Here is a 15,928-nt window from a genome sequence, read left to right as displayed (position 1 = left end):
TAACTGAGGATCATTTGTCGGCTTCTCCCATGAACCCTATTACCCCCCACAATAAAAAAAAAAAAAACCTAAGTATTTACATAAAACAATAGGATAGTGTTGTTAATAATTTGTCACCCTTTTCTTTTTCAAAATGTATGTCCATTTCTCTATGTCTCTGTTTGGGACGTGGAGGTAGGCAGCAGCACCTTCTAGGAGTGCCCCTCATGCCTCTCCATGGTCCCAGCAGTACATTACCGTTAGTGCCATTGTAACCCTGAACCAAGCGCTCAGCTTTAATTTGCCTTTAAAAAGTTTGCAAATTTGTTAATGCAAAATTTGACAAATGCATACAAATACAATGAATGCTGAAACGTAAGTGTGTGAAACGCACTGATGAAGAGACCTGTGTAGTCTCGAAAGCTTGCAATCTGTTACCATCTTTTCAGTTAGCCATTAAAAGGTGTCAACCACTGAGGACTCTCAATTCTACATATTTTTCTATCTACTGGCTAACACGGTACCAAGATATATATCTTTCCTGTATTGAAACGTACTGGTTTTTAAAGCGGTCTGTATGCTCACTATTTAATCTGCATCGTTATGAAGATTTCTTTGATAACCGTTTAAAATTCTTGTAACTGGCTCTATTCACAAATTCACAGGCCTCCTGGGCTTATCTGCTCCGTATTAATATTGTGCACGCGAACATCTGCTGCTATTGTAAGACCCATGATAACATTTGCATGAATGCAGCTGGGCTGAGAACATGGTGGCAAACTGGCAGCTTCAGAAATTCTACCTTTTAAACATTACCTTTTAGAGGGAGTCAGATTGCCTAGTCTAAAAGGGGATGTGGGGGAGTTTTTTTTTTATACAATTATGCACTTTCGGGCAGGTAGTTGCCATCCATCTGCCTCTCCTACATTTCACCTATCGTCTTCTGCTCTTAGTAATCATGTGACCCCTACTGGCTACGATTGTTCCTTCTCTGTGCTGTGGACATTGTGTCACCCCCCAACATCATGCTGATTGAGAGCTAGGTCCTTGTTTCCCAAGCCCGCCTAGTCTGAGATCTGTAAGACTAAAGGTACCTTCACACGAAGCGACGCTGCAGCGATAGCGACAACGATGTCGATCGCTGCAGCGTCGCTGTTTGGTCGCTGGAGAGCTGTCACACAGACCGCTCTCCAGCGATCAACTATGCCGAGGTCCCCTGGTAACCAGGGTAAACATCGGGTAACTAAGCGCAGGGCCGCGCTTATTAACCCGATGTTTACCCTGGTTACCAGGGGACCTATCGGGTAACTAAGCGCAGGGCCGCGCTTATTAACCCGATGTTTACCCTGGTTACCAGGGGACCTATCGGGTAACTAAGCGCAGGGCCGCGCTTATTAACCCGATGTTTACCCTGGTTACCAGCGTAAAATCTAAAAAAAACAAACAGCACATACTTACATTCACGTCCCCCTGCGTCCACTTCCTGACTGACTGAGCGCCGTACAGTGAGAGCAGAGCGGTGACGTCACCGCTGTGCTGCTTTCACTTTCACTTTGCGGCGCTGAGTCAGAGGAGGAAGCAGACTGCAGGGGACGCAATGTGAGTATGTGCTGTTTTTTTTTTTACATTTTACGCTAGTAACCAGGGTAAACATCGGGTAACTAAGCGCGGCCCTGCGCTTAGTAACCCGATGTTTACCCTGGTTACCAGTGTAAAATATCGCTGGTATCGTTGCTTTTGCTTTCAAACACAACGATACACAGCGATCGGACGACCAAATAAAGTTCTGGACTTTATTCAGCGACCAGCGACATCACAGCAGGATCCTGATCGCTGCTGCGTGTCAAACGAAACGATATCGCTAGCGAGGACGCTGCAACGTCACGGATTGCTAGCGATATCGTTATAATGTCGTTTCGTGTGAAGGTACCTTTAGGAAGGAGTCTGCATGTGACACTAATACCCAGTATAGGCAGTAAAGGTCAATATAACATGCAAGTTTCTATGTCTGCACTGCTCATGATCACGCTTATCTAATGAAACTCTGTGTTGGGGCATCATCGTGTGTGTTGGGTGGGGACACTTGTTAAGGCATCATACTGTGTGGGGAAAACTGTGGGAGAGTCATGGGGAATCACAATATGTTGGGGATGGGGAAACTGGGGAATCATGATGTGGCGGATCATACTGTGTGGGTAGGGGCTTTGGAAGAGTCATACAGTGTAGTGGGGAGCTGCACTGTACTGTACTGTGTAGTGCCATTGGCGTAAGTGTTTGGTCTATGCAAGAAGTTTTGTACGGTGTGAGAACAATAATAGGCATCACTAGGAGCAATATTTCAGTGAAGATGTCAGGCTATTGTATTGTGCCTGCTTTTATCTGCAGGAGTTCTTCAAGGGTTAATTACGATTGTCGATTGTCAGTTCATCAAACTATCCAGGTATATATGTATTTACATATGTACCCATGTACATATATACATAAACAGGTGTATGTATGTGTGTGTGTATATATATTATGTGTGGTGATGTGTTGGGGGGACGGGATTATGTGTGGTAATGTGGGGGCGGGATTGTGTGTGGTGATGTGGGGGGCGGGATTGTGTGTGGTGGGGGGTGGGATTGTGTGTGGTGATGTGGGGGGCGGGATTATGTGTGTTAATGTGGGGGGTGAGATTGTGTGGTGATGTGGGGGGGATGGGATTATGTGTGGTGATGTGGTGGGGGGGAAGGATTATGTGTGGTAATGTGGGGGGCGGGATTGTGTGTGGTGATGTGGTGGGGGGAAGGATTATGTGTGGTAATGTGGGGGGTGGGGATTGTGTGTGGTGGGGGCGGGATTATGTGTGGTAATGTGGGGGGCGGGATTGTGTTTGGTGATCTGGTGGGGGGCGGGATTGTGTGGTAATGGGGTGGGGGGTGGGATTATGTGTGGTAATGGGGTGGGGAGCGGGATTATGTGTGGTAATAGGGTGGGGGGTGGGATTGTGTGTGGTAATGGGGTGGGGGGTGGGATTGCGTGTGGTAATGGGGGTGGGATTCTGTGTGGTGATGTGGGGGGCGGGATTGCGTGTGGTGATGGGGTGGGGGGCCGGATTGCGTGTGGTGATGGGGTGGGGGGTGTGATTGCGTGTGGTGATGGGGTGGGGGGCGGTATTGCGTGTGGTGATGGGGTGGGGGGCGGGATTATGTGTGGTGATGTGGGGGGGCGGGATTATGTGTGGTGATGTGGGGGGGCGGGATTGTGTGTGGTGATGTGGGGGGGCGGGATTGTGTGGTAATGGGGTGGGGGGTGGGATTGTGTGTGGTAATGGGGTGGGGGGCGGGACTGTGTGTGGTGATGTGGTGGGGCGGAGCTACTGTGCAGGGGGCGGGATTAGCGAGTAATCACGATGCCTTATATATATATATATATATATATATATGTATATGTATATGTATATATATATATATATATATATATATATATATATATATAGGTATGTGTGTGTATATAATACGTGTGTGTATATGTATACAATATATATATATTATATGTGTGTATGTATATATAGTATATGTATAAAATGAATTAATTTTAAGTTAATACTTGTTTCCATAGCAACGGGATTTATTTTTGTCTGCTAGAAATATTCAAGGCCAACTATTTATCAATATCTCCTCATACACAGGACTGTGCAAAAGTTTCAGGCATGTTGTGTGACATAAATGCTGCAAAGCTTTAAAAAAATAGATGTTCATGGCTTATTTTTATCAATTAACAGAATGTAAAAAGAATGAACAGAAGACATTCAATAAATAATATTTGATGTGACCTCCCTTTGCCTTAGAAATGGCATCAAAGCATCATTTCTTCTAGGTACACTTGCACAGAGTTTTTCCAGGAACTTTGCAGGAAGGTTGTTCCAAACATGTTGAAGAGTTAGCCACAGATCTTCTGCGGATTTAGGCTTACACTAATTATTCTCTTTGTATAATTCTAGACTCTTGATAATGTTGGGGTCGGAGCTATGTAGGGACCATATCACTTCCAGGACTGCTTGTTCTTCTTTACTCTGATGCTTAATTACATTAACTGTATGTTCAGGGTAGTTGTCCTGCTGCATAATAAATTTTGGAGCCAATCAGATGCCTTCCTGATGGTATTACGTGATGGTTAAGTATCTGACAATGGCAGTAAGAACAATCTTTAGTGTAAGGGTATGTGCATACAATGTTATTTTCAGCTTGGTCATTCTGAAGCCTGCCTGTTTCAGCACTAACTAAACTCTCAAAAGAATGAATATTTCTATATAAAAACCACTTGCTGTGCATATGTTCAATCTTTTGTGCATCTTTTAACTGCTACAGGCTTGCAAAGATGCCAAGCAGTTGAAAGCAGTGAGCTGGCCATTCTACAGGTGTTTTATGTTCGGAAAATGCTCTATACTTTCCAATAGTCCATGGGAAGACTCAAAACATTCCCATGCATCTCTTTAATCATTTTGACCTTTCTGCTGAGTTTCTTCAAAAACTGTGCAACTGTTCCTAGTTCCGTTGCTTTGATGATGTTGAAAAGAAGGTCATGTCAAATATAAACTACGGTACATTTAGATTGTAAATTTGTTAACTCATTTTGCATTTTGTTAAGGGAATCTTTTTTAAATAAGTTGTTGGTTTCCCATCTGTAGGTCCTGAGACCCTGATTCCAGCAACTAACAGGGCTGCTTTCTGTGTTTTTGCTACAATCACTGCTTTATCTGCTGCAAATCTACCAGTTCTCTGAATGTCCAGCTCTGCATTACTCCGTCCACACCACCAATTGACCGCTTTCTGCCCACGCATTTGTGTGCACAGTATAATGCCAATCAGTGGTGAGGGTTTGGTTATACAGAGCTTAAGAATGTGAAGAACTACATGGCATAAGGCCATGTGCACACGTTCAGTATTTTTCGCGTTTTTTCGCTATAAAAACGCGAAAAAAAAACGCTAACATATGCCTCCTATTATTTACAGTGTATTCCGCATTTTTTGTGCAAATGTTGCATTTTTTTCCGCGAAAAAATTGCATCGCGGAAAAAAAAGCAACATGTTCATTAAAAATGCGGAATTGCGGGGATTCCGCACACCTAGGAGTGCATTGATCTGCTTACTTCCCGCACGGGGCTGTGCACACCATGCGGGAAGTAAGCAGATTATATGCGGTTGGTACCCAGGGTGGAGGAGAGGAGACTCTCCTCCACCGGCTGGGCACCATATAATTGGTCAAAAAAAAAGAATTAAAATAAAAAATAGTAATATACTCACCTTCGATGGCCCCCGGAGTGTTCCCGCCTCTCACCGCAGCATGCTGCCACTTCGGTTCCTATAGATGGTGTGGTTCAGGACCTGCGATGACATCGTTGTCTTGTGATTGGTCGCGAGACCGGTCATGCGACCGCTCACGTGACCGCGACGTCATCGAAGGTCCTGAACCACACCATCTATAGGAACGGACGCCGCTGAGGATATCGGCTGTCTGCAGAGGGTGAGTATAACCATTTTTTTTTTTTTTATTATTTTTAAACATTCTATCTTTTACTATTGATGCTGCATAAGCTGCATCTATAGTAAAAAGTTGGTCACACTTGTCAAACAGTATGTTTGACAAGTGTGACCAACCTGTCAGTCAGTTTTCCAAGCGATGCTACAGATCGCTTGAAAAACTTTAGCATTCTGCAAGCTAATTACACTTGCAAAATGCTAAAAAAAAACGGGAAAAAAACGCAAAAAAAAAATGCGGATTTCTTGCAGAAAATTTCCGGTTTTCTTCAGGAAATTTCTGCAAGAAATCCTGACATGTGCACATACCCTCAGACAACCAGTGCTTTAGTGATAATCTGCTGAGCAAACTGTTTTTTATCAAAGCTACAGCAAACAACCCAGACACAATGCTGGAAACAGGGTTTCTGTTTTTACATGATGCTGCTCTCTGATTAGGTGGCAAAAACCTGGTGACAGATTCCTCTTTGTTAATAAAAAATAAACTGTTGGCACTTATATTTTTGAAAGTATTCTTACTTTGCAGCATTTTGTCCACACTTTCCTAAAACATTTGCACAGTGCCATACATAAACAAGAAGTTCCAAATGTGAACATAGAGATCTATAGTGGAGAATTGATAAGATGAGGAGGATGAACCATTGAAAAGAGGGGGGTTTCTAAGAAACACACAGGTACAATAGATCAATAGTGTCAGTGCTGATTGGACAGATATAATTTTTACAGCAGGTACATTCCATGGGGATAACAGCAGTACTGTAATATACATGGGTGTAGCAGCATAATACATAGGGATAGGAGCGGTACTATCATACACTACTCAAAAAAATAAAGGGAACACTAAAATACCACATCCTAAATATCACTGTATGAAACATTCCAGTTGCAAATCTGTATTAATTGCATAGTGGAATGCGTTTAGAAACAATAAAACATAAAATAATCAATGTAGATCAAAATTGGTATTCCATGAAGGTCTGAATTTGGAATGATACTCAAAATCAAAGTGGAAAATCAAATTACAGGCTGATCCAATGTCAGCGGAAATTCCTTCAGACAAGGAATTGATGCTCAGTAGCATGTGTGGCCTCCGTGTGCATGTATGCCCTCCCTGCAAGTCCTGGGCATTGTCCTGATGAGGTGGCAGATGATCTTCTGAGTGATCTCCTCCCAGACCTAGATTAAAGCATCAGTTAACTCCTGAACAGTCGGTGGTGCTACATGGCGTTGATGGATGGAACAAGACATGATGTCCCAGATGTGCTCAATTGGATTCAGGTCTGGGGAACGAACAGGCCAGTCAATAGAACAATGCCTTCATCATGCAGGAAATGCTGATACACTTCAGCCACATGAGGCCTAGCATTGTCATACATCAGAAGGAACCAAGGGTCCAACTGCATCTGCATATTGTCTCACAATGGGTCTGAGGATTGCATCCCGATACCTAATGGCCGTCAGAGTACCTCTGACTAGCACATGTAGTACTGTGCGGCCCTCCAAAGAAATGCCTCCCCACACCATTTCTGGTCCACTGCCAAAATCGGTCATGCTGGAGGATGTTGCAGGTAGCAGAACATTCTCCACGACTTCTCCAGACTCTGTTACATGTGCTCAGTGTGAACCCGATCTCATCCGTGACGAGTACAGGGCATCAATGTTGAGTCTGCCAATCTTGATGTTCTATGGCAAATGCTAATTGCCGTGCACGCTTTTGTGCTGTAAGCTCAACTCCCACTTGTGGACATCTGGCCCTCATGGAGTCTGTTTTTGACAGTTTGAGCAGACACATGGATGTTAGTGGCCACCTCCTGTAGAACCCCTCCTTTATAGGGGTTGTCTTGCTAATTGCCTATAATTTCTACCTGTTGTCTGTTCCAATTGCACAACGGCAGGAGATAATTGATTCATAATCGATGTTGCTTCTTAACTGGACAGGTTGATTTCACAGAAGTGTGATTGACTTGGAGTTACTTTGTGTTGTTTAAGTGTTCCCTTTATTTTCTTGAGCAGTGTACACAGGAATAGGAGTAGTATTATAATACGTGGGGATATGAACAGAATTATAATACATGTGGATAAGAACGGTACTATAATACACTTGGATAGGAGCACTACTATAATACCCAGGGATAGCAGCGGTACTATAATACAGTGGGGAAAAAAGTATTTAGTCAGCCACCAATTGTGCAAGTTCTCCCACTTAAAAAGATGAGAGGCCTGTAATTGACATCATAGGTAGACCACAACTATGAGAGTCAAAATGAGAAAACAAATCCAGAAAATCAACTTGTCTGATTTGGCAAGATTTATTTTGCAAATTATGGTGGAAAATAAGTATTTGGTCATTTACAAAAGTTCATCTCAATATTCTGTTATATATCCTTTTTTTGGCAATGACAGAGGTAAAACGTTTTCTGTAAGTCTTCACAAGGTTGGCACACACTGTTGCTGGTATGTTGGCCCATTCCTCCATGCAGATCTCCTCTAGAGCAGTGATGTTTTGGGCCTGTCGCTGGGCAACACGGACTTTCAACTCCCTCCAATGTTTTCTATTTGGTTGATATCTGGAGACTGGCTAGGCCACTCCAGGACCTTCATATGCTTGTTACGAAGCCACTCCTTCGTTGCTCTGGCAGTGTGCTTGGGATCATTATCATGCTGAAAGTCCCATCCGTTTTATCTTCAATGCCCTTGCTGATGGAAGGAGGTTTGCACTCCAAATCTCACGATACATGACCCCATTTATTCTTTCATATACACGGATCAGTCGCCCTTTTCCCTTTGCAGAGAAACAGCCCTAAAGCATGATGTTGCCACCCCCATGTTTCACAGTAGGTATGGTGTTCTTTGGATTCAATTCAGCATTCTGTCTCCTCCAAACACAACGAGTTTTGTTTCTACCAAACAGTTCTATTTTGGTTCCATCAGACCATATGACATTCTCCCAATACTCTTCTGGATAATCCAAATGCTCTCTAGCAAACTTCAAGCAGGCCCTGACAGGTACTGGCTTAAGCAGGGGGGCAAGTCTGGCACTGCAGGATCTGTGTTTTTTGCGGTGTAGTGCATTACTAATGGTTGCCTTTGTTACGGTGGTCCCAGCTCTTTGAAGGTCATTCACTAGGTCTCCCCGTGTGGTTCTGGGATTTTTGCCCACCGTTCTTGTGATAATTTTGAGATCTTGTGTGATCAGATCCAGATCAAGGGAGATTATCAGTGATGTTGTATGTCTTCCATTTTCTTATCATTGCTCCCACAGTTGATTTCATCACATCAAGCTGTTTGCCTATTGCAGATTGTGTTCCCAACCTGGTGCAGGGCTACAATTTTGTTTCTGGGGTCCTTCGACAGCTCTTTGGCCTTCACCATAGTGGAGTTTAAAGTGTGACTGTTTGAGGTTGTGGACAGGTGTCTTTTATACTGATAAGTTCAAACAGCTGTCATTACTACAGGTAATGAGTGGAAGGCAGAGGAGCCTCTTAAAGAAGACGTTACAGGTCTGTGAGAGCCAGAAATCTTGCATGTTTTTAGGTGACCAAATACTTATTTTCCACCATAATTTGCAAAATAAATCTTGCCATATCAGAAAAGATGATTTTCTGACTTTGTTTTCTCATTTTGACTCTCATAGTTGTGGTCTACCTATGATGTCAATTGCAGGCCTCTCTCATCTTTTTAAGTAGGATAACTTGCACAATTGGTGGCTGACTAATTACTTTTTTCCCCCACTGTACATGAGGATAGCAGCAGTACTATAATACATGGGGATAGTTGTGGTACTATAATACACAATGATAGAAGCTGTATTCTAATATACGGGGATAGCAGTTGTACTCTAATACATGAGGTAGGAGTAGTACTATATTACACAGGAATATGAGAGATATTATAATACACCTGGATAGGAGTGGTATTATAATACACAGGGATAGTAGTGATACTATAACACACAGTGATGGAAGCGGTACTATAATACATAATAAAAGGACTGGTGGTATACAACATGGAGATAGGAGCAGTATTATAATACATGGGCAGTGGATCTAAAATACATGTGGATTAGAGCGGTACTTTAGTACACATGGACATCAACGGTACTATAATACTAGTAGTGATACTATAAAAGTAGAGAAACTATAATACACAGTGGTGGGAGCGATACTATAATAAACAGTAATAGGAGTGCTACTATAATACACAGGGATAGCAGCAGTACTATAATACATGGGGGTAGGAATGGTACTAAAATACACAAGAAAATGAGTGGTATTATAATAAATGGGAATAGGAATGATACTGTAATAAACTGGAATAGGAGTGGAACTGTAATACATGGGAATAGGAGTGGAACTGTAATACACGGGAATAGGAGTGGTACTGTAATACACAGGAATAGGAGTGGTACTGTAATACACGGGAATAGGAGTGGTACTGTAATACACGGGAATAGGAGTGGTACTGTAATACACGGGAATAGGAGTGGTACTGTAATACACGGGAATAGGAGTGGTACTGTAATACACGGGAATAGGAGTGGTACTGTAATACACGGCAATAGGAGTGGTACTGTAATACACGGGAATAGGAGTGGTACTGTAATACACGGGAATAGGAGTGGTTCTGTAATACACGGGAATAGGAGTGGTACTGTAATACACGGGAATAGGAGTGGTACTGTAATACACGGGAATAGGAGTGGTACTGTAATACACGGGAATAGGAGTGGTACTCTAATACACGGGAATAGGAGTGGTTCTGTAATACACGGGAATAGGAGTGGTACTGTAATACACGGGAATAGGAGTGGTACTGTAATACACGGGAATAGGAGTGGTACTCTAATACACGGGAATAGGAGTGGTACTGTAATACACGGGAATAGGAGTGGTACTGTAATACACGGGAATAGGAGTGGTACTCTAATACACGGGAATAGGAGTGGTACTGTAATACACGGGAATAGGAGTGGTACTGTAATACACGGGAATAGGAGTGGTACTGTAATACACGGGAATAGGAGTGGTACTCTAATACACGGGAATAGGAGTGGTTCTGTAATACACGGGAATAGGAGTGGTACTATAATACATGGGAATAGGAGTGGTACTTTAATACACAGGGATAGCAGCAGTACTATAATTCATGGGGGTAGGAATGGTACTAAAATACACAAGAAAATAAGTGGTATTATAATAAATGGGAATAGGAATTATACTGTAATAAACTGGAATAGGAGTGGTACTGTAATACACGGGAGTAGCAGTGGTACTGTAGTACACGGGAATAGGAGTGGTACTGTAATACATGGGAATAGGAGTGGTTCTGTAATACACGGGAATAGGAGTGGTACTGTAATACACGGGAATAGGAGTGGTACTGTAATACACGGGAATAGGAGTGGTACTGTAATACACGGGAATAGGAGTGGTACTGTAATACACGGGACTAGGAGTGGTACTGTAAACCCTGCTTCAACCCTCCCCTTTGGTCCTCAATGACAACACCATCATTCTGGCAATCTCTGAAAATGTGTGAATTGTGCGCTTTCCTAGGCGGTGATAAGGTGTTATTTTGCCTGGAGGGCACCTTTTTAGATTAGTGTCTATAGAACTTCTTACCTTGCCACTGTTTAGTGAGCTCTTTGTTTAGTATTGATGTACACCATGTTGTGGTGCTATATCACATCCTCCGCAACTAAAATGTCATGCATCTTCCATATGTGCCGATCGCCTGCATTGTGCTCTCTGTACTCCGGGTGACTGCATATGTCAGTGAGGCCATTGTCCGCAAAAGGAGACTGGCCATAGAATTGGGTATGGCTTGTCTAAACAGGTCATTAAAGGGAATCTGTCACCCCCAAAATGGCCTATAAACTAAGGCCACCGGCATCAGGGGCTTATCTACAGCATTCTGTAATGCTGTAGATAAGCCCCCCGATGTATCCTGAAAGATAAGATAACAAGTGATATTATACTCACCCAGGGGCGGTCCGGGTCTGGCGCCTTCCATCTTCATACAATGATGACGTCTTCTTGCTCCCCTGTTGAGAGCAGAGCAAAGTACTGCAGTGTGCAGGCGCTGGGCCTCTGTGACCTTTCCCTATCGGAAGTAGCAATCCTAAAAGTCTATATTTGATTCTTAAATGATCCTCGCCACATGACTTAGGATAAAAGCCAAACCAGACCATCCATTTTGCAGACACCGTGTTTGGGGGTATCGCCCCTCATAAGTGCAAAGTAAGAAGTCTGATTTGGCTGAGTGAGAGTCCAGGTGGTATAAGGGGTAATGTTTTACCTTGTAGAGAGTACAATACAAGAATTTGTCAGGGAACAAAAATAGCATTTTTGTGATTGAACACAATGTCTGATCCAATTCAACTGATGATTTTCAGTCTATCCTGATGAATTTTGGGACTTTAACCACTTCATGACCGTGGGATTTTTCGTTTTTCCATTTTCGTTTTTCACTCCCCTCCTTCCCAGAGCCATAACTTTTTTATTTTTCCGTCAATTTGGCCATGTGAGGGCTTATTTTTTGCGGGACGAGTTGTACTTTTGAATGACACCATTGGTTTTACCATGGCGTGTACTAGAAAACGGGAAAAAAATTCCAAGTGCGGTGAAATTGCAAAAAAAGTGCAATCCCACACTTGTTTTTTGTTTGTTTTTTTTTGCTAGGTTCACTAAATGATAAAACTGACCTGCCATTATGATTCTCCAGGTCAGTACGAGTTCATAGACACCTCACATGTCTAGGTTATGTTTTACCTAAGTGGTGAAAAAAATTTCCAAACTTTGCAAAAAAAAATATAAATAAAATTGCGCCATTTTCCGATACCCGTAGCGTCTCCATTTTTCGTGATCTGGGGTCGGGTGAGGGCTTATTTTTTGCGTGCCGAGCTGGCGTTTTTAATAATAGCATTTCGGTGCAGATACATTCTTTTGATCGCCCGTTATTGCATTTTAATGCAATGTCGCGGCGACCAAAAAAACGTAATTCTGGCGTTTCGATTTTTTTTTCTCGTTACGCCGTTTTGCGATCAGGTTAATGCTTTCTTTTTATTGATAGATCGGGCGATTCTGAACGCGGCGATACCAAATATGTGTAGATTTGATATTTTTTTTATTGATTTATTTTGATTGGGGCGAAAGGGGGGTGATTTAAACTTTTATATTTTTTTTTATTTTTTTCACATTTTTTTTAACTTTTTTTTAAAACTTTTGCCATGCTTCTATAGCCTCCATGGGAGGCTAGAAGCAGGCACAGCGCGATCGGCTCTGCTACATAACAGCGATCATCAGATCGCTGTTATGTAGCTAAAATGCAAGTGTGCTGTGAGCGCCGACCACAGGGGGGCGCTCACAGCCACCGGCGATCAGTAACCATAGAGGCTCAAGGACCTCTATGGTTACCTTCCTGACTCATCGCCGACCCCCGATCATGTGACGGGGGTCGGCGATGCGCTCATTTCCGGCCGCCCGGCCGGACGCGGTAGTTAAATGCCGCTGTCTGCGTTTGACAGCGGCATTTAACTAGTTAATAGCGGCGGGTGATCGCGATTTCACCCGCCGCTATTGCGCGCACATGTCAGCTGTAAAAAACAGCTGACATGTCGCGACTTTGATGTGCGCTCACCGCCGGAGCGCACATCAAAGCAGGGGACCCGACATCGGACGGTATAGTGCGTCCGATGTCGGGAAGGGGTTAATTCACTTGAATATCAAATTGGAAATGATACTATGTGAATACAGGCCCCAGTACACATCAGCTAATTGTCAGGGGCACCCTTAAACATTGCTCCATGCTAATTTTTTATCACTTTCTCCACAGAAACACAGCCTAGTCCAGCTAAGCAGGAAGAATCTGACAAAGATGATCAAACTGATGGGATGGAGATCGCCCCGGATCCAAAGGTAATGCTGCCTGGAACAATAGAAAGCAGATCAGATAAATTAACAATTATATCAGTCTTATGAGGATCCTCACCCATATGATATTTTCCAATTTTTTGTGTTTTTTCCTCCTCTTCTTCCAAGAGCCACAATTTTTTTTTTTTTTTTTTTCTGTCCACAAAGCCGCAAGAGAGCGTGTTTTTTTGTGTGACAAGTTGTACTTTTGAATGACACCATTCATTTTATCATGTGGTACACGAGAACGCAGGGAAAAAAATGCAAGGTTGTTGAAATTGATCTGGCAATATGATTCTCTAGGTCAGTATGATTAAGCAGATACCAAATATGTACAGTTTTTTAAGCAGTTAAAGTAATTTTTTTGCTTGTGACCATTTCCCAAGACCCATAATATTTTCATTTTTCAGGATATAGGGCTCGGTGAGGGCTTATTTTTTTTGCACCCCGAGCTGACGTTTGTACTGATACTGATTAGGGGTATATACGATGTTTCTATTGTCTGTTATTGCATTTTATTGCAATGTTGCAGCTGTCAAAAAAATTGGAGCTTTGATCTTCATTTCTTGTTGTGCCATTTATGAATCAGATTAATTTATTTTACTTTGATACATTGGATTTTCCAGACTCATCTATGCCAAATATGTGTATTTGAACTTTTTGAGGTTTATTTATTGTGGGGGGGGGGGGGGGGGGGTTTGTTTTGTTTTTTTACTTTTTTTCACCTTTTACTGTATTTGTTAGTCTCCTTGGAGGACTTGAAGTTGCAATCGTTTGATCACTTGTGCTATTCATGGCTGTGTATCAACACTTCTATGAATAGCTAAAATCACGATCTCCCATGAACGCCAGCTATAGGAATATGTTGTGACAAGCACGGAGGTCTTCCAACAGACCCCCTGCTGTCATGGCAATTCATCAGTGCCCCGCGATCACATCACGTGTGTGCCTATGGGCATGCTGACTGACGCTCCCCCATTGCGGCATGTGTTAAATGCTGCTGTTAGAGATTAACAGCGGAATTCAACAGGTTAACAGATTTGGGCGGAGCTATACTTCATCTGCGGCTGTTAAAGGTGCATGATGGGTTAATAAATCAGCCATCATCTGCTGGGATAGATGCTGGCTTGGCGTGTGAGCCTTCATCAAAGTCTGGGACACGACATATGACATAAACAGAATATCACATTGCATCATTTTTAAATAATTAAATTGCATTTTATTGCATGAAATAAGTATTTGATCATCTATCAACCAGCAAGAATTCTGGCTCTCACAGACTTGTTAGTTTTTCTTTATGAAGGCCTCCTACTCAGAACTCATTACCTGTCTTAATTGCACCTGTTTGAACTTGATACCTGAATAAAAGACACCTGTTCACACAATCATACTCCAACCTCTCCACCATGGCCAAGATCAAAGAGCTGTCTAAGGACACCAGGGGCTAAATTGTAGACCTGTGCAAGGCTGGGGTAAGCTATAGGACAATAGGCAAGCAGCCTGGTGAGAAGGCAAGAACTGTTGGTACAATTATTAGAAAATGGAAGAAACAAGAAACATGGGATTACCTGGTCAATTACCTTAAGAGAGCCGGGACCACAGTCTCAAACATAACCGTTAGTAACACACTTCGCCATCATGGATTAAAATTCTACAAGGCAAGCAAGGTCCCCCTGCTCACGCCAGCACATGCCCAGGCCCATTTAAAGATCGCCAATGACCATCTGGATTTACCAGAGGAGGCATGGGAGAAGGTGATGTGGTCAGATTAGACCAAAATAGAACTTTTTAGTATGAACTCCAATTGCCATGTTTGGAGGAATAAGACAGCTAAGTACAACCCCAAAAACACTGTTCCAACCGTGAAGCATGGTGAAGGAAACATTATACTTTGGGGGTGCTTTTCTGTAAAGGGGACAGGACAACTGTACCATATTGAAGGAAGGATGGATGGGGTCATGTATTGTGAGATTTTGGCCAACAACCTCATTCCCTGAGTAAGATCATTGAAGATGGGTTGTGGCTGTGTCTTCTAGCATGACAATGACTCAACACACATAACAAGGGCAACAAAGGAGTGGCTCCATAAAAAGAAAATCCCTTTTTCAATGTGTGCAAACTTGGGTCAAGAACTACAGGAAACATCTGACCTCTGTAATTGCAAACAAAGGTTTCTGTACCAAATATTAATTTCTGTTTTTCTATTGTATCAAATACAAATTAATTATGTAAAAATCATACAATGTGATTTTCTGGATTTTTTTTTTTTTTTTTTTTAGATTCTGGTCTCTCACAGTTGAAGTGTACCTATCATAAAAATTACACATGTCTCCATTCTTTGTAGGTGGGAAAACTGCAAAATCTGCGGTGTATCAAATACTTATTTACCCCACTGTATGATGTAACTATAGTGCCGATCCAGTGAGCAAATCTCATGCCCCAATTTGTGGATTTTGTGCTTACTTGGCTTGACTTTCCACCAAGTCTAGAAAACCGTAGAATTCTATAAAATCCAATGTA

The 15,928-nt window shown here is 42.5% G+C and overlaps 1 protein-coding gene across 6 annotated transcripts in view; it reads left to right on the top strand.

Moving 5' to 3' along the window:
• The window catches only part of UIMC1 (ubiquitin interaction motif containing 1), a 150,994-nt gene that overhangs the window by 72,953 nt on the left and 62,113 nt on the right, over nt 1-15,928 (top strand). For all 6 annotated transcript variants that reach the window (XR_013215813.1, XM_077265724.1, XM_077265722.1 and 3 more), the window contains exon 8: nt 13,332-13,414. Coding sequence is in view for 5 of the 6 variants with exons in the window: in XM_077265724.1 (XP_077121839.1) it covers nt 13,332-13,414 (83 nt within the window). In the remaining variant the exon portion in view is untranslated. The remainder of the gene's footprint in view (nt 1-13,331; nt 13,415-15,928) is intronic.

This window comes from Ranitomeya variabilis, chromosome 5 (genome assembly GCF_051348905.1).
Source record: "Ranitomeya variabilis isolate aRanVar5 chromosome 5, aRanVar5.hap1, whole genome shotgun sequence".
Taxonomy (NCBI): Eukaryota; Metazoa; Chordata; class Amphibia; order Anura; family Dendrobatidae; genus Ranitomeya; species Ranitomeya variabilis.
This window is presented reverse-complemented; position numbering and strand designations above follow the sequence as displayed.